General features: G+C 40.8%; 2 protein-coding genes across 7 annotated transcripts; one reads left to right on the top strand and one right to left on the bottom strand.

The window, feature by feature from the left end:
• Positions 1–290: 290 nt before the first annotated feature.
• ankrd34bb (ankyrin repeat domain 34Bb) lies at positions 291–8,125 on the top strand. Of its 3 annotated transcripts, XM_046043424.1 has the most exons (4): positions 291–379; positions 1,358–1,395; positions 5,050–5,342; positions 5,924–8,125. In XM_046043424.1, the coding sequence occupies exons 3-4, from the start codon at positions 5,140–5,142 to the stop codon at positions 7,398–7,400; spliced, it is 1,680 nt and encodes a 559-aa protein (XP_045899380.1). In that variant the 5' UTR covers positions 291–379; positions 1,358–1,395; positions 5,050–5,139; the 3' UTR covers positions 7,401–8,125. The 3 variants fall into 3 exon arrangements, with proteins under 3 accessions (XP_045899380.1, XP_045899379.1, XP_045899381.1); XM_046043423.1 differs by lacking the exon at positions 291–379 and having other exon boundaries at positions 1,133–1,395; XM_046043425.1 differs by lacking the exons at positions 291–379; positions 1,358–1,395 and having other exon boundaries at positions 5,135–5,254.
• A 5,769-nt stretch (positions 8,126–13,894) lies between these two features.
• Positions 13,895–21,822, bottom strand: fam151b (family with sequence similarity 151 member B). 4 transcript variants are annotated; one of them, XM_046043427.1, is made up of 6 exons: positions 21,736–21,822; positions 21,414–21,539; positions 20,185–20,344; positions 19,897–20,114; positions 17,542–17,677; positions 15,615–16,286 (listed from the first exon to the last, which is right to left on the bottom strand). In XM_046043427.1, exons 2-6 carry the CDS (start codon positions 21,532–21,534, stop codon positions 16,154–16,156), a joined length of 768 nt encoding a protein of 255 aa, XP_045899383.1. In that variant the 5' UTR covers positions 21,535–21,539; positions 21,736–21,822; the 3' UTR covers positions 15,615–16,153. The 4 variants fall into 4 exon arrangements, with proteins under 4 accessions (XP_045899385.1, XP_045899383.1, XP_045899384.1 ...); XM_046043428.1 differs by having other exon boundaries at positions 21,414–21,534; positions 21,736–21,788; XM_046043429.1 differs by lacking the exons at positions 15,615–16,286; positions 21,736–21,822 and adding an exon at positions 13,895–15,409 and having other exon boundaries at positions 21,414–21,726.
• Positions 21,823–23,002: the final 1,180 nt, after the last annotated feature.

The following is a 23,002-nucleotide window of genomic DNA, read 5'->3' as shown; positions in this document are numbered from 1 at the left end:
CAGACTGTGAAGTCATGATGTGAAACTCAGAAGCAAGCAAACCACGCTATAAGAAAAGAAAGAAGAGGAACAGGAAAAAAACAAGCATAGAAGGAGCAACCAACCCTGACATTAAAATCGTTAAAAAAAAAAGAGCATACATGTAAGCAAACACAAAACTCACTGATGGCTCATATAGCCAGAACTATGTGTAGTTTGACCTATGATGGCGTGATAATTATTGACAAATATAGATAATTAACGACAATCACCTCTCATCCACTCTGTAGGGCCAGAGCCTGCAAGACGTATAAATCAGGCAGTCAGTTCCTTGGCAGCAAAGAAAGTAAAAAACAGCCCAAAATCACAATGGTATGCAACATGTTTCAGCGTCGCCAAGGTAACGCCACGTGGTAATGTATAAGTGCTGTCCCATTCCTATTTATAGCATTTTGAGCCCTTGCAGCCACTTGCACTCAATCAAATACCATATGACGTCAAATACTTCTGTGAGGGTTCATGGCTTAGGATTTAGGGGGGACTTTCAGCGCCCAATCTGTACTGCCTGCCGGATCCGTTCTGAACATGCGCAAAAGTGGTTCTGTCAGTAAAACTTTCTTAAAAGGAAGTTTTTCCTTGCCTCTGTTGCCTAGTGCTTGCTCTTGGTGGGAATTGTTGTCTTTTTGTAAATAACATCACCAGTATGGTCTAGACCTGCTCTTTTATGAAAAGCATTATGGGATAACTGTTTGGCGCTATATAAATAACATTTAATTGAATTTAATTGAATGATTGATGATATCTACCAATGTGGTAGAAAATCTACATCTAACTAAAATGGAAGGAGAAAATCATAGGACAGGCAGACATAAAGATGTATGCCTGTATGCCTAAAGATGTATGAGGACGCGCACACGGACAGCTGCAGACCGGCCCGGTCTGAACAGGCCCATTTTGAATGGGCACTGCACTGGTCCTTCTCAATCAACCATACATTCAAGTGACTTATTTTCTCAGCCTTTCTCCGTCATTAACTTCTGAATCTGGTAATACCTCCATGAAGTGAGTGAAGCTCTCTGTTGTGCAGTCTTCAACACAGTAAATCTGTCTGCAGCCTTGATCTTTCCGGTGACGTTGGCAGCACTTTTGTCATTCCACACGTCAACAGTCTGAATACCTGAAAGTGAAAAGAAATGAGTGTTTCCTGCGCAAATGCTTTACCAAAGACCAGTGGCTGCTCACAATAGGACGTGCTGTCATTGGCTGTGTGTGTCCTGCTTTTCAGCTGCCATATCTGACATATATTAGTCTTCACTCTCTCCTGTCATCAGTCACTCCCCTGCACTGATGTCTGCTTGCCCCTCTGGTTTCTCCTCAGCCTGTACACCGACAGTGAGACATATGAGACACATCCAGGTAAGTTTGTGCTCTTACCACCAATAACTTATAATGTAAAAATGGCTTTTATTAGTAACAGTTTGTTACTGCATTGTATGTACCATCTAGATTTTCCCTAATAGTCCCTAAGTTGTTAAGGCAAGAGATGTTATTTATAAACAACTGTAGCAATATTAATATAAAGAATATAAAGAAAGCAGACACATCAACACAGTCAAGTGGGGATGATGCAATTCATCTAGAACTAATATGTGTTCTATGCTACAGTATATTTTCATTCTAGTACATTTACAGTTTGTATGTCATGAAACGAGTTATCAGTGTGGATGTTTAATTCTGTTTTTGTGTGAATGTGAAAAAATTGTATTTAGCTACATTTAGCACTTGAAAATGTCAGTCATTTGACTGACATTTTCAGTCATTGACTACATTTTCAAGTGCTAAATGTAGCTAAATGGGTTTCTTACAGGCATTCTATATAGCCTTCCACTTTACTATATCTATACGTATCTCCTAACACATACACATATAAAGTACCAGGCTGAATTAAGAATATCTGAATCTCTACTTGGGTGAATGGAATGAATATCTGTTCTTCATACGTGGAGTGATAAAATGTGAAGGAATGACATTTCCTCGGCCTCTCTCATTAGCTATTCTGTCTGTGTTGGTGCTGGTTGAAGGCCAGGCCTGACCCCTCAAAGAAGCGCAGATGGGGGTTTGAATGTCACCCTGCAGAAAAGGCTGCTAACACAGTTTAAAACCTCCTGCTCTTTACACACACACTATGGTCCTCCCAAATGAACCATTACAAATTAACCATTACTGTTACAGTATCGCAGCACAAATGATGAAAGTATACCAGCGATTTAGTATTGTGCATTCATAAAGTTAGTTAATTCAGAAGAGACAGCTTAAAAGAAGAATGGTCAGAATCTGTTCAGCAGAGGCTGGGATATTTTTAGTTGCCGGTATAGGTCAACCTCAAAAAATGTTTGGTTCCAATTTTTTTCCTACCTAAAGTTAAAAATTTTTGGTACTTGATATTCACTCCACTACATTTCAGTATTCTTCTGATGTATGATGCAATGTTATAGATTAAATCAGCTATAGGTTAAAACAGTAAAATTTTGCTTACATGCTACTGTATAATATAGTTTAATAACCCAATAATATACTATCTACACATATGCTATAAAACAAGCCTTTATGCATAATTTGTACTTTTATCATTGATTCTTTAAGCACCATAAATATTTTTATTTAACACTGAATCAAATGACTATGTGTAAGGTGAAAGGATTCGCTCATGATAACTCTGCGCAGTTCGTTCCTCTAAACTTTTAGCCTCTCTGTTAGGTTACTGTGTTGACTTTATGGCTCAGAAACTCTGCTCTCATCAGCAAAATAGCAGGACTTGATGTTTGATTAATCTTCTTCTGACCATAGCTTAGCGTAAGTCATCCTTTGCAATATTAGAGGACTTGCATGGCAGCACAGACAACGGATGTTTCTATATGTAATCAGGGTATTGTGAATGAAAGTGAAGCTGGAATCATGGCCACTAGGTGGTGAAGGTGTGCTCTGTCTTTTTGAGCAACAGACTTTTGTGCAGAGGTTGACACAACACTTGTGTATCATATGTAAAATGCTCATGACCCGAACAGTAAAGGCAGATAGCACAGGTTCAATAACATGAAATAAAAACATCATTACTCTTTCTCTTCTTTATGGTTACAGTTGAAGCAAGCTCTGTGTTCGTTTTGGTCAATATCACTGATGATGATGTAGAAGTTGCCAAAGTGTGTAGCTTTGCTAGGTATGTTGTTTGGACTTTGTGACTTGCCCAGATGCTGCATCAGTTATACACCATACAGGATAATCATTTTTGTTCCAGATGCCCCATGTATGTTGTTGGGACACCGTCGGGCTGATACTGTTTTGTCTGATCTTTCAATTCAATTAAATTTTATTTATAACTAGGGGGGAAGCCAATAAACTCACATAAAAACCACACATAAATACGAAAAACAGTAAAAGCAGTATTGAGCAGGACCATGGTGGCAGCAGACTGACTCGCAACCTCAAACCACAGTCTAGGCCTATAGCAACATAGCTAAAGCCTAGTTCACACTTCACGATTTTTAGCCCAATTTGTCAGGTTGTGATCGGGAGTAAATCAGCGGTTGATCTGCGGTCACCAGTCTTTATGTGTGAACTACACAACGACGCATCAAAACGGCTCACCGACACATTTCTGACACATCGCCGACGTCTGCCAGATATCTAGCATGCCAAATATCTGGTGGAGTCAACCGACTCGACATCCACATCCAGCCAATGAGAGCATGCAGCTGGCAGAGCAGGCAGCTACTTTTTCACTGCAAAACACTTTTTACTCCCCTCCAGCTCTCTCTGTAGCACAGATTGCATGTGCTAATCCATTCTTTCACCCATATCTTTGTCTTTATAATTGCTATCTTTATAATAACAAACAACAGCTGTTTTGCCCTATTTACGCACATGCTTTACACACCCTACTGACACACAGATAAAATAACTTATCGGTCGCAGCCTCACAGATTTGGATGAGAGAAACACAAGGCCATACACACAATAAGTTGCAGAAGTGAATACAAGCAGCAGGAGAGGATGAAGGACATGTTCTAATGTCTTAAACTGGAAGGAAGAAGGAACAGAAGCAAAAGCATTTCATTGATTTTCAGATTTTTGAAAATGCAATTCTCCTCCCAGGCTGCTATCGGTTCGCAGTAATGTCTCAGTGTGCTATGAACTAAATTTTTAGATCTATTTCATGATCTACTTTGGCAATCGTTGGTAATCGTTACTATGGATACCATACATCCATTCAGGACAGGTCAGCTGCTCGTCCTTCTCTCTGTTAGCTCCAATTCCATCAAAAAACAGACTGCTGGTGGATTCTCTCCTGAATGAGAAAACAGAGATGATGAGGGAGAGCAGATTGTAAGAAGTGGCGCAATCATTTTTGTCCTTCTTTTCTTCATGAGAAAATAAAACAGGGCAATGTAGAACTCAGTCATACTGCCCTGCTAGGACGAAAATAGCTCATTACTTGAAATGATGAAATGATTTTGGAAAATACCACATTACTGGAAAATATTTCACTTGTACTATGACGTACATATCAACACTGTGCAACCAATCTGCAGTTTACAAGCATAAATGCAACATAGCAACAAAACACATCTGGTCTTCTGAAACAGAATAATTCCTGCAAAACAGCTGTTATCTTTTTTTCCCTCAAGAGTCAGTCTTTTACACATAGCACTGTCTGATAGAATTGCACCACTAAATTGCACTACAGTTGGAATCGAACCGGTGACTCCAACACTCAAGTGTAAGAAATAAAGAAGAAAATATCAACGTTGTTGTTATCAACTGTTTCATCCTATTATAAAAATAAAAAAATAGACGTATAACATGAAATTCTATAATACAAAATACAAAAACATCAAAAAGCAAGTATGAGAATCTTGGAGTGTAGACATAGTATATAACTACATCCAGAGAAGACTGGGGATTGGGACTGGGTTTAGTGCAGTGGAATCAGAATCAGAAAGATGTGCATCGAACGAATGGTGTCCACAGTTTATCTCCACTACTTCTGACATTTAGTATCCTCTATTGCAGGCACTGGGCTGTGTGCACCTCTGGAAAAACAAGTGATGATCCTTCATCAAAAACACTGAAGGTTGATTAGAGGCAGCTAAGATCCTTACAATGGCTGAGTCAACAGAGGTTCGAACAGATGGCAATTCTCTGCTGAAGGCTGTCTATTTGAGTCGTCTGCGTCTGACTCGACTGCTCTTGGAGGGAGGGGCCTACATAAATGAGAGTAATGAACACGGCGAGACACCACTTATGGTGGCTTGCAAGACACACCATACAGATTCACAGAGTGTACCCAAACTTAAGATGATTCGGTATGTTCTATCAGAATACACAGCCCGTTCTCATTCCCAGAGCATCAAATAGCAACGCTTTGTCACATGCTTCAGCAGCTGGTACCAACGCACATGGCATTGCGTCATAGATGAATACAAGCCTTTTAAATTAATGAAAGAAGCCTTTTAAAGCCATTGTTCAATGCTAAAAGTACTACTATAGATAACCGAAAAGTCAAAGAAAGGAGGTGGTTGGGGTGGATGGGTGAAACAAAAAGTTAACGTGAATTGTGATGTTACATAACTTATGTAAGTAGCATTACTTAACTTATGTAATTTAAGTCACAAGTAACAATAGTTAATAAATAGTTATTTGAACCCAACCAATGATCGTTATTCTTGCTAACTTGATCGCTGAGTCCTACATGTACAAAAACAACACTAAAAGGTACCCAGGGAGTTAAAAGGTGTGTTGGCAAAGCATCCATTTATCATGCCCTGGGATGAGAACGAGTTGAAATACATGTATGATTCATGAAAGCATGTGTTTTTATTTATAATTACTAGCTTCCACTTCAGGAGTTTCCTGGTGTAATAAATGTTATCTTTGCTCTTAATAGGTATCTTCTGGAAAATGGTGCTGATCCAAACATCCAAGACAAGACGGGGAAAACAGCTCTGATGCATGCATGCCTTGAACAAGCTGGAGCTGAAATTCTGTCACTCCTGTTGAGCAGTGGAGCGGCTCCAACTCTGGAGGATCATGCAGGTTTTTCAGCATTGGTTTATGCTGTCAATTCAGGCAACAGGGAGGTCCTCAGGGTCCTCCTGGATGCTTGTAAAGCGAAGGGTAAGGAGGTTATCATCATCACCACCAACAAACTGCCATCCGGCCATCATATGTCGAAGCAGTACCTCAATGTGCCTCCACCTCCTGACCTTGAGGAGTGTTTACATTATACCCCAACATCTTGTTGCATGTCTCCATATGAGGTCCAGCTACGAATTGCTCCACAAGCCTCCTCAGCAAGTGCTTCTCCTCAACCTGGTAGCCCTCATCTTGAGTGTTTAGGCTCAGGGCCTGGTATAGTCACATCTCGAGCAAGTTCTCCAATACAACATTCTAGTCCTTTGCTTATTCCTGGTGTGGATAAGCGACTTAATCTCCAGAAGCTACACTCCGAGCAGTGGTCCAAAAGTCCTTCCCTGCTGCTCCAGCAGAGCCAGGCCTCCTCTCTGACAGAGGAGCCAATGGAAATTACACCTGAGGAGGAGTTGTCTTTCAGAGTCAATAACTCTGCCTTCCAGAGAAGACCTCCAGCTGTTTCACGCCACCATAGCATTGATGTCAAAAACACAACAGGGCTTCTGAAAGCACTAGAGAACATGTTAGGAAATGAGAATAGGTGGGGGGGTGGAAAAAGATGCTTTGGTAGAAAAATGTCATATGATAGTGCTGCAAGTTCACCACATTCTGCTTCCCACCCAAACTTGCATCAAGTCAGTCTCCCCTTTCCCAGTGAACCCAGTCCTGTGGATGGAGATTCTTCTGACTGTCTCAGACAACTGCAAGTTTCCAGTCTGCAAAATGTAGTCTGTCGGCGGAACATTGGCATTGACCACTACAATTCTGACTCTCAGTTACCACAGTTTAATATCCGAGACAATAGCTCAAAGAATGGTGGCGGAGCTGGAGCAGGACCAGAAAAGCACAAGCTAGTCAACAGCAGATCCTCCACTCTATCAGGATCCAGAGAGTCCCTGGAGAGCTCTGTCCAGAGACGAGGCGCCGCCGGTCTGGAGCGAAGAGGCTCAGGGGCCCTTCTTCTGGATCACATTGCCCACACTCGCCCTGGCTACCTGCCTCCTCTGAATCCCCATGCTCCTATACCAGATATCGGGGTCAGTTCTAGCTTTTCCTACCCTTTGAGTGGAAATAGTAAGACACTGAATGGTACAGGATCAAAGCCTATTCCACCCTGTGCTGCTGTTTTCCAGAGGGACCTAAAACCTAAGAAAATGCTGTGGAGACGCCACTCAATGCAGAGTGAGCAGATAAACCAGTTGGTCAACTTCAAGGAAACTTTTGGCAACTAGAATAAACATTGTATCATGAGAAAATGCATGGACCATCATATACCTATGATACTATTGCTGATGCCAGCTCATGTGCACTTTAGCCTGAGCCTACAATGATGTACTGTTTTTAGACTTCTCATTACAGAATTTCATGTCGTCATACTAGCCACAGGGACAGTTTGAGCTTGTGATGAAACAATAATAAACGTAAAGAATACAAAATGTAACTTTAGTGTGGAACTTTAGCACATTTTGGCATTATGGTTACCTGAGGAATTGAAAAAATGTCTTTACATACTCTAGCACTTTCCCAGAAGAGCTATATGGTTTGACTAAAAGAATCTTGACACAAGGTCCAATTTATTTTATTATTTCTAAAGCTTTCAACATCTTGTTTACTTCCTCCTGGATTTTCTTAGTTGTCATGGAGATGGTTTCCATTTAATCATTCCATGACCTAAGTTGGGACGTCACATGGTCTCTGGCATTGGATCTGAATGTCCTCCTTGATCTTTCTCCTGCCGTCCACTGACTTCTGATCGATTCCTTTCCAAACGATGCTGTGACAGTTTTGGTCTGGTGCTCAGGTTCTGGTTTCACTGATGTAGTGTTCCCCACAGCTTTCACATATAATATCATCTTTTCTAGTGCTTGTGTATACCTGACTGCAGAAAAATGATGTCTGTTCTTTTTGTACAAGATGAATGTTTTGTATATAGCCCCTGATAAATAAAAGTAACAAAATAAACAACTAAAACTAAAAACAGCCTACGTATGGGAGGATTCTGGAAAAATTTTCATCATCAACTCTTTGTACCTGTTCGCTGTAAGTGCCCCTTGGACATGATGTACCTCTCTCTCTCTCTATCCTCCTCTTCACAAATAAGAGGTAGCGCTCCGTGTCATAACCTTTTACATTGTCAGTGGAGGTTAGAGTTAAAATGAGGGTACTGGTCTGACTGCATGGGCGTTCTGTACTCTTGTCAGTTTTCACAAGGTGAAACAGGTTGTACAATGAAAAGAAAGCTTGTAGTCCCTTCATCCTGCACACACAGAACTTAACAGATCATTAAATGTGTATTAAAATATGGTAACATTTAAAATAAAATAAAACAGTAGGCTAAATACAGTTATTTATATACAAAAGCAACAAACATACACGTATCTACCCAGAACATTCTGCAGTGCATTTTTTTGAATTTGCAGCTGGGGAGAATGTAAACAGCAGGAAGAAGATGATAATATGATTTCATCTTCACATCATCGATGTAAAACACACGTGCAGAGGCCTCCTCCTCTCACGTTCCACTGACAGCTCGGAACACAGGCCGCCCCTGAGTGTTGATCTGGAATGTTGAAGGGGCAGGTCTCTGTGAAGATTTGGGTTCAACTGTCTCTGATTTCCATTGCTTGGCATACACGAGTCCCATTTAGTCCAGACTGGACCCTTAAGCCAATCACACCACCTGCTGTGGTGCTTGGTCCAGTTGATCGGGGCGGGTGGATCGTGGTCTGCTGCTCTTTAATCCAAAAACCCTGTCTTCTTTTACACAATCCCCTATATGGTGCGGCACTGGTGTAGAGGTAGAGCGGGCCATCAGTGTGTGAATGTGTGTGAATGGGCTGAATGTTGACATGTAGTATAAAGCGCTTTGAGTGGAAGGACGACCAAAATGGTCTATAGATGCAGTCCATTTTTATGGCCGCTGACCAAAACTTCTTAGCTCAAATTCTAATGACTAAACAATCTCCCTGACAACTGAGTAAATCCGCAGAGGAAAGCCATGAGATGTGGTTTAAAGATTTGGAAACGATAAGTGGGAACTTGTGTTAGTTTTTTTTGCCAATCTGCTATTCACAAGGTCAAGAATGAACCTTCAAGCCGAAGTTACATGGTTGTTCAATTAAAAGAAGTATTTGATGAGTCTATACCTTGAGGCATGTCATACAATTCATAGTGGAATATAGCAGTATTCTAAATATGTGGATTTCAGACATAAATCAACAGCATTTATGTTTCATTGTATTCTCTAAAGAAGAAACATGACATGTGCTTTTTCAAAACCAACAGGGTTTGAGACTTGCTGTGACTCTACAGAAGGCACCAATGTGCAGAGTGAAATGCAGCTCAACAAACATCCACTTCCAATCTACTGGTTAAAATTGGACTAGAAAAGTGGTTTGTGTGAATTATAAGTATTTATAGTACATGGTATAGTATATAAGTATTTTTGCAGCATATATAATTGTGCATTGTGTACATAATTATAGTTTTATCATTAACTTTTCATTATTTTAGAAATGATCAGTTATTAAAGATGACATGTATTCTATTCAAAGACATAAATAATATATCCACAATCTACATTTGGACTGCACTGCATATCACTGTTGGAACACAGTTTATTTTATCGCTATCAGTGAATCTAATAACAAACAATGCAAGCTATATGTTTCAAATCACCTTAGAAGTGCTGAAAGTAGTTTGCTACAATATACCGTATAAGACAGATCTCACATTAGGCTATTGCCTTACATTACCAACATTTACAGAATCTATCATTAGGATAGATATTATCTATCCTATATGTAATCAAGTGATCAGTGAAGACATCCTCTACAATCAGTGATGCAAGACACACATTGCATAATCATGTGGGCTCAGTAAAAGTCGGTTACTCTATTGCAACTTACAGGTGTGTCTAATTAAATGTAACTCTGAGCCTGTTCTCTCTGACGGGAGCCTTGTCCACCTCTGTGAGCCTGTCCACAAGCTTTCTGATTGATTTCACTGCCTTGCTGTCTATTCTGCTCTAATGTTAAAAGGAAATGCTAGTGTTCACAACCTTTTTTACAGTATGTAGTTACCAATTGCATGTACTTTGTACAAACATAATGTATTTCAATGCGAAACATGTCTTTCTACATGTTTTGTTGTACCAAGTCAATGTCAGATGTACTTATAGTTGTGAAAAAAAAGTCCTTTTTGATAATCTGTTGTGTTTTTTGTATTAATAACCCCTACACTGATATTTGAGTGACTAGGTATCAAGATGTGTAACTTACAGTTAGATGTGGTCAGTGCTTGAAGTGGAAAAAAATAGGTGCCAGTACATCTTCATGGCAGTATCACTGAGAATTCATCCCCTCTATCGTTTCACTTTCAGTTTTCACAATTCATTGCATTTCAAATTCAGTTCACTGAGACCCACTTTTTTTGTGTTCAAATCGCCAATTAAAATGATTTTACCTGCAGTGATGTCCCACATTCCACATGATATTATCCAACATATTGTTGGAGGCAGGGAGGGCAGTATTTATGATACATGTTTTTAAAATACGTATTTCAATTACAAAATAGGATTTTGTCATTTGTATTTGATAGGGTTGATGAAAATGGCTTCATATTTTGTATCAAAATAGTGTTTTGTATTTTATAGTTTAAAAATACAGTAAAATACTTTGTGACATGTCTCACTGAAACTTGCTGAAATTCGAAAATGAATTTGGTATTTAGGATTGGGCATTTGGTATTTAGGATAGGGCATTTCATAATTTTGTCTGACCAAATAATTGCTCCATAGATTGTCAGGATATGGGGAGTGGAAAATATGAAATGAAACATTAGTCATGTAATTATCTCCTGTAAAAAGACACCTGATAAGATAAAATAAGATTTTGTGGGTTTTAATGCTTTCTTGTCCTTGAAACGTATCAATACGATATTTCCCGTCGAGGTGAAAAGCTGTCTCGCGATATCAACATAACGGAGCGTGAGGGTGAAGTTAACATAGAAGCTGCCCTGCCACTTTCAGACTGTTTGTGTGGCAGCATTTTGGGGACCCTGTGCTGTGTTTCCCACAATATAACAGTAACTGTGGTGGTGGTCATTCTACACATTATTTTAGTTTAAGAGCAGTGGTTTTCAAAATCTTTCACGCCAAGGACCCCTAAACTGACACAAATTATACTGTGGACCCCCATTTGATTGAAGATTTTGTCCCAGGATTGCCCATCTGATAGGACTTTTGGGTAGGTAGGTAGGTAGGTAGGTAGGCAGGTTTATTTTGTTACAAGGATATAGGGTGAAATTCAGTTTGTAACTCTCCTTCTGCTACATAGCAGACAATATCCAATATTATATCAAATGTTATAAAAATGTTATAAAACAGAAATAAACTATATTCAATGGAGCAGAGCTGAGGATGAATTTGAGATTAAAGGTCTGATAGCCTGGGGGGAAAAGCTGCTCTGCAGTCTTGTGGTGTGGCAGCAAAAACTTCTATCTCTCTTCCCAGAAAGCAGCAGGGTGAACAGGCCATTGGGCTCAGCAGACAACTCAACTCACCAATATCACTAATGCTCGGGAGATGGATACAGAACCTTCCGGTCCTGGGTTGTGCACATCCCATGCCAGTTTGTGATGTTTGCAGTCAGGATGCTTTCTATTGCTCATCTGTAAAATTAAGTTTTATAAACTAGATTCAGGAACTAAGGCCACGAACTCGTCCAATTTCCGCACACCAAGTACTTAAGCACACCTTTTCTATTCACCTCCCCTTGACTCAGCTTTGTCATGACCGTGACAAACAAAATCACCTACCTCCAACAACGGACTCAGAACTCGTTCTCAATCTTTCGGACAGCGACATGTTCAACGAGCATCTAACATCAGATATACAGGAGTCTTCGCCTTCTCCCAAACAACTTTGTCTGAAATGTTGGCTGGATTCAGCTATTCATATTCCCCGGCGATCTCAGCCTACAATTCGAATATTGTCGGGCCTTCGACTGCCAGCTCCAAGCACACAGCCTCAACTAACCGCCAACCAAGCGACCTCCGAGCCAGCACCCCGATTGTACACCCACTCCAAACATTTCTGAATGGACAGTCATCCGGCTCCAACAAGAATTCAACCGGAGAAACATCTCCTTCCAGCACTCCGACATCAAAGCAAAACATTTTCAACTGTACAAGGATTCGCACACAACTCTCCAACACCGAGCTTCCCCAGCACTTCTGGGTCACCAGCGGTACTTCCGGGGCAATGCCAACAACTCCGCGGCGCATCCCAACCCGCAGCCGCCCCGACCGTACGAGATCCATGAAAACGCCATCGACCATACTTCACGCAAAGATCCTCGCTGGGTGGTTACCCAGAGTCTCGACTCCACCGGTTCCCGCACATCTTCTCACTAGCAGACACCAGTCTGCTCTTCACTCACGCATCCATCGGCGCGGATCCGACTCCTCCCCTTAATCCCTCACCTGTCTTCCCGTCATTCCTCTACCCTCTCCCCCATCCCTACATCCCTCAGTCCACCCTCTGGGCACTTGATCCGTTCTTTTCGTACAATCTATCTTGGCTCCATTACAAGCAATAAACCATTTTAAATCTTCTATGTTCATAGGCGTGGTCTTTGTTAGTGAAAGCTGAAAAGAACACAGGAATTTGGCCTTCTTAAACTTCCTCAGTCAGGTAGTCGTTTTTGAGCTTTCTTTACCTTCATAAAGGTGTGAGATGACCATGTCAGGTTCTCTTTGATTCCCAGGAACCTGAAACTGTTCACCTGCTCCTCAGCTCCACTGACGTAGACAGGAGTGTGTGTCTTTATTTCCTTTTTTCTAAAATCAATGATCAGCTCCTTGGTTTTGCTGACGTTGAGCAGTAGATTGTTCTCTGTACACCACTCTGCAAGATTATCAATTTCTTCCCAATATGAAGTCTCACCGTTGTTTGAAATCCAGCTGATGATGGTGGTGTTGTCTGCAAACTTCACAGCAGAGTTCTCTCCATGTAGGGGGATGAAGTCAAGGGTGTACAGCATAAACCAGCCTGTTCTCATGCTCAGGCATCACATATACACGCTTTGGGAAAAACGTGGCTATTGTAGCTTATCATACACATGCAAAATTGCCATTTTGCATGTGTATGATAAGCTCCCAGGTTCGTGTATATGAGAAGCATCCAGGTATATGACGCCCTGGGGTGACCGGAAGTGCTAGTAGTGCTTCCAGTCGCTAAGTAGCTAGCTGGCTAACGAAGTTTGTGTTTAAGGAGTTGACAGCCCCCCGACGAGGAGGTGTGACTGCCAATCCTGTCTGGGGTCTGTTTGTGAGGAAATCCAGTTGCTGAGTTTGCACGAGGGAGATTATGTTGAATGCTGAGCTGAAATCCACAAACATCATTCTGATGTAGGTGTTGTTTTTCTCATTGTGTGTGAAAACTGAGTGGAATGCAGAGGAGATAGCATCCTCTGTGGATCTGTTGGTTCTGAAAGCAAACTGTAGAGGGTCCAGGCTGGCTGGGATGTTGTTTTTTATGTGCTGAATAACCAGTTTCTCAAAGCACTTCATCAGAATGGGGGTGAGAGCCACAGGGCAGTAGTCGTTAGGTGGTAGACTAGACACTGCAGACTTTTTAGATATAGGAACAATGATGGCTGTCTTGAGGCAGGTGGGAACCCTCTCCTGAGACAGTGAGATGTTAAAAATGTCAGTAAGACGCAGATTGGCACAGGTTTTTAATACTACACATCCAGGAATGTTATCAAGCCCAGCTGATTTAGTCATTTTAGATGTTTTATTACAGAAAGTTTATGAAACCCATGAGCTAAATAGTCTGTTACTGTCTTAATTATGGATGGAGTTATATTAAAATAAATTACTCCCCATAAGGACGCCTGGGGGTCCCCGGACACAGAATTCGTCTTCTGGATTTTTCCATGTTCACAGCAAACAGGTGCATCGCATGAGGAGGAGGCTTCCACATATTTCAACATGCACCTGCATTGTTTTGCATTATGTGACTTTCAGTCAAATCAAAGAAAATCTTTCCAATCATATAGTTTGTCATGGAAGATTTCTTAGAAATAGTGCTAAAATATCATCTCATCTCATAAACCCAATATTGTGTGTTGTCTCGTCTTGTGAGCTAACTATCATCACCCCTGGTCCTTTATATTTACTTATACTGTATTTCCAGTGCTAACATCTCAATTCAAACTGATGTGAAGAACTGTAGAAGCATTGTATTGATGTAATTGTGATTGATATTTGCAGAATTTGCTGAGTGTGGGGGAAATCCCTCAGGAACTGCCTTAAAAATCTACATACTGAACTTCATTATGCAAACTCAATAACAATGCAACTCTCTGATGTTCATCCTGTTGCTTTCCTCCTGTTCTGTTTCTTATATTGGTTATCCTTCTGCTATGCTATGGCAGGGATGAACATAAGGGGGACAGGGATCAAGATGGTCTTTAGGCATACAGCCCTGTTCTCTGCTGTTTTAGGTAATTACAACAATGTTATTGAGCTTTTATTTTAATAGCTTAACATTTAAATAAGGTTTTGTAGTTCTGATTGTATGTTTTAAATTACAGTAGTGGGACAGAACCGGCAACTGGCCGCAATGTCACCCTCGTAGTTGGTGTAAACTAAACATCTAAACATGCCACTGGGGGTTCAAGTGGCGGGATCCAAAAGATGCTACAGTTAGATGCTATTCTACACTTACTACGAAAGATTTGCTGGTCTAGACTGTAGTGACCAGATAACGGAATTCAGAGACTGAATTGCAGGGAACTGCCTACACACTCTGGCTGTGGGCACCCTCCAAGAATATGCCTCACTGACCCACCACCAAACCGGTCATGCTGGATGATGTTGCAGGCAGCATAACATCTCAAGACTCTTTCATGTCTGTCACATGTGCTCAGTGTGAATCTGTGAAGAGAACAGGGCGCTAATGGTGGACCTGCCAAATCTGGTTTCTCTGGTGAATGCAAATCGAGCTGCACAGTGCTGGGTTGTGAGCACAGATCCCACTAGAGGCCCTCATGGAGTCTATTTCTGTTTGGGCACACCATTAGCCTGCTGGAAGTAATTTTCTCTGGCAGTGCTCCTCCTGTTCCTCCTCGCACAAAGGAGCAGATACTGGTCCTGCTGCTGGGTTGATGCCCTTGTACAGCCCTGTCCAGCTCTCCTCATGTTATGGCCAGTCTCCTGGAATCTCCTCTATGCTCTTGACAAGCAAAAAATAAGGAGAGAGCAACTGTCAGTGGCCACCACCTGCAAAACCATTCCGTTTTTGGAGGTTGTGTTGCTGTTGCCTCTTCAGGGCACGTTACTGCTTCATTTGCACCAAATCAGGTGACAGTGATTCACAGTCTCTTATGCTTCCTAACTGAACAGATTGATTATGTGTTCCCTAAATTTTTTGAGCAGTGTACATTTATCTGGCCTTTATTTAACTTAGTTTCACTTTCTTACAGGGTCATTCATTGCTCATTACAAGAAAACTGTATCATAAACTAAAGTCAAACCACATCAGGTCACATCAACTCGCTTCACGCATCATTTGTATCCTGGATGTTCTTGGAGTCAATTAAATTAAATTTATTTATTTTATTTATTCATATAACACCAATTCATAACAGAAGTTATATTGTTTCTGCTCTGATCTTATGAATCTTCAGGTCTCCTTTAAACATGCAGCATTCAACAACATGTAGTAATTTTATCTTGAACAGCTTCAAAATCATTTTTATAGTACACTGGCTTTTATTGGGTAAATGGAATCTCTTTAATTACCACATCGGGCCCAGAGTGCATTCTATTTTAACATTGGTCTCTATCAGGACAACAGCGTAATGCTTTGCAGTTTGATACACCCATGCTTGGGGGCATCAGTCTGCTTTCAGAGTTAAGAAGCCACAGCCAGACAACGTCTCAGCATGTGTTGCGGTGGACTTATTGTCTTGCTATGTCATACTAAGCTCTGCCTTTTGAATTCTGGCAGGTCATAGTAGATCCTACTAATGTCAAACTCTTTTTTGTAGGGCAGTAAGTCCTGTAGTGTTATCTTGTCATTCTGGCCGGTCCACACAGTTAGAGTGTACCTGTGAGCAACATGGGAAAGCATACATATTTAATGAAAACTCAAAGGTATTAACATATTACATGTCAGAGCAAAATTCAGATTCAGATTCATTTAAGATTGTGGTACACAGACAAGGTAAAGCCAGAGTGGCTGAAATATATCCAGTGCTGGGGAGTAACTAGTTACATGTAATTTAGTTACGTAAAGTAATTACAAAATAAAATGTTACTGGGAAAAAATGTGTTTAAAATGTGTGTAAATTAAATTACAGTTACTTACAAAAACGTTAATGATTACCATTGGGGGTTACATCTGAATATTTTCTGTAAAAATCTAGACTATATGTGGAATAATATTCATCTTGTTGCTTTGCATATATTCCATGTGCACAATGTCTTTTTTTGCCATTTCCAGCCACAGCCGTTTAGTAAAGTTTGATGCTGTTCTGATGCTTGATTGGTTCTCATGTTTGAATTTCCAGTGCCACCCGTCCTCCGCCTCTCAAGCTAAACAGTTAAATTTAGATAAGTAATCAAAAAGTGATTAAATATAATAAGTTACATTACTTTGAAAAAGTAACTGAAAAAGTTACACTACATTACATTTTAAATAGGGTAACTTGTAATCGGTCACCTAATACATTTCCAAAGTAACCTTCCCAACACAGATTATATCCTCTGATTCTGAGTCTGATCCAAAATCTGACCATTGTGGTGAGTCCCTCGCAAATCTGAAGTATTGGTCCTGTCCACAACTGCAATAATTTTGATCTTCAGTGTTTGAAATATTATCTACTGTCTTACAAGAAGAAGGCTATTACTATTGTGGTAATCTCCAAAACCACTTTCCTTTCCAATCTGGATGAATGATGTGGTGGGTTTTTTTTAAGTGTGGAAAATATTTAATTCTCTCTTAGGGGAGTCACTTAAGGTTTCTTCAAGTTATGTAGTTATGTATAATCTGTCCCTCACAACTTGGTCTATTAAGTATGCTGGCACCTCTGTAATCTGTAATCTGACTATGTAGCTGTAGGAGTCTTGTGCAGCTCTCACCGAAATATGTTTTATGCAAGTCCTCTTTTCCCCAAATCTCTACAACAGAGCTAGTGAATGCAAAGTTAGCAAGACCGTAGAGCCACAACAGCCACATTAATGGGAAATAAACCAGGCTGAAATAAACGATAATTTTTGTTTAACATAGCATAATGACAGAAGTGAATCTAAGCAGAGAGAGTAATGCTGATAAGGGCCTGGCCCCTCTGTGCTGATAATCACCTGTCTGACTGCTGCAGCAGCCATCTGAGCTGGGAGAATGACTGGGCCAGGAGACCTGCACGCACTGGGAAGGTGACTGGATGTTTAAGGGTTCTACACATCTCCTCCATCACGTGCACCATAGCCCAGCTGTAACCTGACAATATCAAAACAAGACATATGAATGTGTAAGATTTCTTTCTAACAGTATCCAGCTGTCACAAGCCATTTATTTGAGATGTAACACTCTTTTTTTGTTGGGAAGTGGTTTAAAGGATAAGGCTGGTGTTAGTCAATATTTATCTTGTCATGCTGACCAAAATCAACCATAAACGTAGCATACTATGTGTATCAACGCCAGATATACGACATCTTATTCCTCTGTCGCACAGAGCTCCACTGTTTATAAATATGAGACACACTGCACTGGGAGACATGTTCCACTACCATAACACACACACACAGTTTATCTGAAATCCCACATACACCGTCCTGCTGCCAAAAATACTCACTAGTGTACACCAAATGTTGATTATTTCTCTGTAAAACTAGTTCCCATCAAACGCACAATTTCCTCTAATCTGAGAAGCTATTTTACTAATTACTGAGCCTTTCTAAAAAATGACTAAGGATGTTCAGAATGGGTCAGTCAAACATTTGCCTGAATTACTCAAGTAACATCTCTAGCTATGTGCATCCGTCCAAAAGTTCTAGCAGAGGATATGTAAAGACCTATCAACAGCTAAGGTATCCTATCCCAATTGCCCCTGCTGGGAGACCTTAGCAATATTTGCACCACAAATCATACATGCTTCTCACTGCCCTATACATCGCCAAGAAAACCATCCTCATGAACTGGAAGGCTGAAAAGAATTTAAGTATCACAATATAGGAATCTCCTGTTAGATCCCATTAGCATGGAGCAAATGTCTGCTTCCTCAAAAAACCAAGTGGCAGAATTTCAATCTCTCTGGTCTCCCTTGATCAATTCTATCACTTAGTGGGGGTGGGTGGTCGCAGCATTGCTGTGGGCTTCTGCTCATATCAGGGCAGGTGGCCTGGGATCCATTATCTCCTCTTCTCCCAGGGGCCCTCTTCAGCAGGAGTGGTGCTCCACTGCTGTCCCCTGCTGGCTCGCTCATGAGGAGGGCATGCAATTATCCCAGGGCACATGACTGGGGCTGTCATGGTGGGTGCTGGCCCGCTCCCTTGGGGGAGGTTGTCTGGGGGGGCTGGGCCCTCGTCCAGGTTCTCCCGTGGTCTTGCTCCCTGGCTGTGTGGGCTCCCCGGCGCTGCTCTCTGCCGTTCTCCCTTGGGGCAGGGAGTGGCTGTTCCACGGTCATGTGGTCTTGGGTCTTCTTGTCTGCCTGCCACCGGGGTCGGAGCTGCGCTGTTGCGGTGTCCCACTCTCACTCTAATAACTACATTTCCTGACAGGCTTATACACACTTTCCTGTTGTCACCACTCATCCCCCACCACCTGTGGCAATATACACATACATAATTAAATAAATCTGCATCTTCAGTAGAAAACTGAAACATGGTTGGTTTTGATCATAGGATTTGTAGAAAATAATTACAGTTTAAAATATTACCAGTCTTTATCCTTTAACGCCAACATCAGAAAAATACTGTTTGCCATAACAGACTTTTCATAAATAACTAATGACAACTGTGAAACTTGGTCAGAATAATAAAAATGACTCAAGTAAATAAAACCTTTGTTAAGTGATATCTGTTATATGAACATTTAATAAAATGAAAAAAGTTTTTGTTCTGATCGTAAAGAATAGTTTAAAAATCATCTTTTAAACTTCAAAGAAATAATGATTTGACATTTATTGTGATAATTATCAATATTAAATTATGACTTTTTTTTACTGTGATAACATTTTTGGCCATTTCGCCCAGACATGGACAAACCGACGTGTCTAGAACTAACAAGCACCATGATGGTCTACTGTTGGCTTTGTGTGTCAGGGTTCAGAAAGGAACAGAGAGCTGTGTGGTAAATGGTCTGTCCATATATAGCGCCTTTCATTCACCCACTGGTGATATGGTAATGCTAGGTGCCACTGCTCATCAGGAACAGAAACTAAAATATTCACACACACTGACCATTGAGAGCAATTTGGGGTTTGGTATCTTGCTCAAGGACACTTTGACAGACAGACTAGAGGAGCCAGGGATCTTCTGATTAGCAGATGACCCACTCTACCTCCTGAGCACCAGCTGCCGTGTCACTTGTCTTCTGAATCTGAATAAAATTTATCTCAAAATGAATACTCTGAGGTTTACATGTGTATATAATATTTTTCTTCTATTATTAGTAGTATAAATGTATTCAAACAGCCAGTGGTCTTGATGTGTCTTGACCTGGGTTCTCTGTCCCAGCAGTCCATCCTGTGGTCCACCCAAGAGAGAGCACGGTGTGAGTGGGGAGGGTGCTCACAGCAGAAAAGAAAGCCTGAGGCTCCAGAGGTCTGGCCTGTCCCCCAGGACCAGACAGGATATCCGCATTAATCCACACAGGACGGTTCGGCTCAGCCAGCACCTCCTCCAGCAGAACCAGGGACGGAGACACCGCCTCCAGGCTGCATGGAGAGTACACCACAGTGTTAGCGTAACACACAATACTTAGACAGAATATAAGCTGGATCTCACCTCTTAAAGTCTAGTTTTATTCCCTTGCTGTGCGCCTTCACTCTTTCCAGCCACTCCTTCAGTGTGATGTCACTGTCTGTGTCAGGAGGATGTGCCATTATTGGCTCTTTGGGGTCATGATCTCTCAGGATTATGTCGGCCTCAATCATATGAATGGGACCTAGAGGTGAAAGTTGTTAGTCAAAATCATCCATGAAGAACTTCGAACAACTGCTGTGTCAACGCAAAAGTGAAATGTCTCTGAACAGGCATGGCTACAATGTAAAATCACAGATATATATTTACATTATAATCATACCTGTTCAATTGAGACTAAATTCCAGTTTATAACTACTTAGGTCTTATTTTCTTAATTTTGACCATCAAATGTTGTTGTAATTAACCAGTATTATCCTTTAATGCATCTTGCATAACAATGTATTTGTCCACACCCAGTTGTGACCTTGTGTTTATTCCAATAAATCCTCCTTCATTAATGTTCATGTTTGACTTTTGTTTCAACTCTTTTAGAGAGGTTTAGAACAAGAAATATCCCATGCACATGCTACAACATTCAGGTGTTGGTAGATCGCAGGAGTTAGCACTGAAATATTTATATAAATACATTTTATTATAAAAAAATAATAAATAACATTATTAAATGTAATATGTTTGTTTTATTTTTTTAATATGACATATGACCTAGATATGCTTGCTGCCACCCAGGAGAACCACATTAATCTCAAGGAATATACATCAGTGACATCAAAAAACAGCATATACAACTACGCCAGAGGAGACTTCAATGTGTAGAGCTGGACGAGACGGACCAAAAATCCTACCCAAATAAACAACAAAACATGATGGTCAAGTGTAGGTGCGGGTGTGGCTTAGACGTATAGCAGCTCCCACCGTCTACATGTCAAATTGTCCTTCAGCAAGATACTGAACCCTAAATTGCTGCCTAAAGCTGTGTGTGTCTGTGTGTGAATGAGAATTAGTCATTCTTTCTGATGAGAAGTTGTAAGGCATGTTGTGAATGTTGACATGTAGTGGTTGGAAGGCGCTAAATACAGACCATTTATCAAGCGGTGACTAATCCAGTCACGGGAAAAAGGAATCATTTTAAGTTCTACGATCACTCTTGCAAATGTTCATGGTAGCAGAGCACACCTTACATCTTAATAACAGGACTATGGACGCAAATGGCCAGTGTGTTGTCAAAGAAGGACACGGTATAAATCATCCACCTGTGAGCGCCTCTGTCAGCCTGCTCCTGCTGTTGACTGCATGGGACCATCTCACCTCGGCAGCGTCCTTCTTCTTTATCTGACTCTGACTTAAGAAATACTCCAGCGTCTGGTCAGACATCTTCTCTACGAACAAAGACTTAACATTACTGAAATTTGTTAGCGACACATTACCACCTCACAGTATGATTTTAGTTCGGTTAATAACGGTAACGTTAAGATAACAGTTAACAATAACAAGATTAAAGGACAAGTATAGAAAAGTCTAGCTAGCTAGACTGCTATGACTAACAGAGAACGTAATAAAACATAGTTCACACACTTTTGACTGTTTTAACGCAAACTGTAAAACATCCTATTCCACGACAGTAACGTTACTGCATACAGTAAACAAATGAGTCTCTTCCGCTTCTTCCTCTTCTTCTTCGCTTTATGTTGTGTTACAATAGTTGCTTAAATGTTGAACACCGCCGCCTAATGTACCGGAGTATAGTATGCGTAAACACGTTTTTATGTACAGTCCATGGTAAACACTCTAACTATGATAAAAATTACATAAAACCAAACAAAGAAAGAAAAAAACACAAACTCACTAGTTTCTTCTCTTCAAAGCTCATGTTTATGATTAAAAACATACACTATATAAGAGCAAAGTCAAGTTAGCAGCAAGAACACGTGGGCTATGACATTTCCTGCAAAAAGTTATCAAAATCAAAGAACCAGTAGTATTTTATTGATGCGGAAGATGCGGAAGAGGATTAGGGCCACGTGTGAATTTTTTTTTTTAATTCTGAGAAAAAAGTCAGAATTCTGACTTTAAACTCAGAATTCTGAGATTAAAGTCAGAATTCTGAGAAAAAAGTCAGAATTCTGAGATTAAAGTCAGAATTCTGAGATTAAAGTCAGAATTCTGAGAAAAAAGTCAGAATTCTGAGTTTAAAGTCAGAAGTATGGGTACCTGTAAAGGTCCCATGTGAGAGAATCACTTGTATGATGTAAATTAGCCCGGGAACCACACACTGACCGAAGATGTCGGATTTAAGTGAGTTTTTGCGTGTTCGAGGGGTCCCAGATGAAGCCATTTCATTACTGGAAGAACAAAAGGTGAGTAAAAATGAAATATGTGTTAGTTTGTTGCATGGCGTTTGTAAAAACAAAGGAAATTCAAGGGGATGAAGGATGTGTAATGCAGGGACGAGTTAGCATGTTTTGATAGCTAATATGGTAGCTAACAAGAATATTGGCTGGTTTTTGTGTTGTTGACATTTTGGTTATATTATCATGTTTTAAACTGCCTTCGAAGACCGAGTGAGAGCATCTGTAGTCAGTGACTAGTGACTCTTGTTGTCTGTGTTTGTTTACAAAAGAATGGTCGTGGCAACATTTCAGCCAGTCGCGCTGCTTCTGTCCTCCTGTCTGCTCACTGTGTCCGAGGGCAGCTCCTCACACACAAAGCGGACAGCGACAGGTGAATATAACGTGTTACTGAAGCTATTGGGTGTTTTAATGTGTGTTTTTCCTTAAGACTGTACAACTCCAGCAAGGAAGTTCTTAGCGCTCCGCCGTTTCACGGAGATATACGCTTGGCT

The sequence above is a fragment of the Micropterus dolomieu genome, unplaced genomic scaffold (assembly GCF_021292245.1).
Source record: "Micropterus dolomieu isolate WLL.071019.BEF.003 ecotype Adirondacks unplaced genomic scaffold, ASM2129224v1 scaffold_303, whole genome shotgun sequence".
In the NCBI taxonomy this organism is placed as follows: domain Eukaryota; kingdom Metazoa; phylum Chordata; class Actinopteri; order Centrarchiformes; family Centrarchidae; genus Micropterus; species Micropterus dolomieu.
This window is presented reverse-complemented; position numbering and strand designations above follow the sequence as displayed.

Coding starts and splice junctions, on each gene's coding strand:
- ankrd34bb (XM_046043424.1), top strand. CDS start 5,140: ATGGCTGAGTCAACAGAGGTTCGAACAGATGGCAATTCTCTGCTGAAG. Junction 5,343..5,923: donor CCCAAACTTAAGATGATTCG/GTATGTTCTATC, acceptor TGCTCTTAATAG/GTATCTTCTGGAAAATGGTG.
- fam151b (XM_046043427.1), bottom strand. CDS start 21,534: ATGTCTGACCAGACGCTGGAGTATTTCTTAAGTCAGAGTCAGATAAAG. Junction 20,115..20,184: donor ATAAAACTAGACTTTAAGAG/GTGAGATCCAGC, acceptor CTCTCCATGCAG/CCTGGAGGCGGTGTCTCCGT. Junction 16,287..17,541: donor CTGCTGCAGCAGTCAGACAG/GTGATTATCAGC, acceptor TGTTGCTCACAG/GTACACTCTAACTGTGTGGA.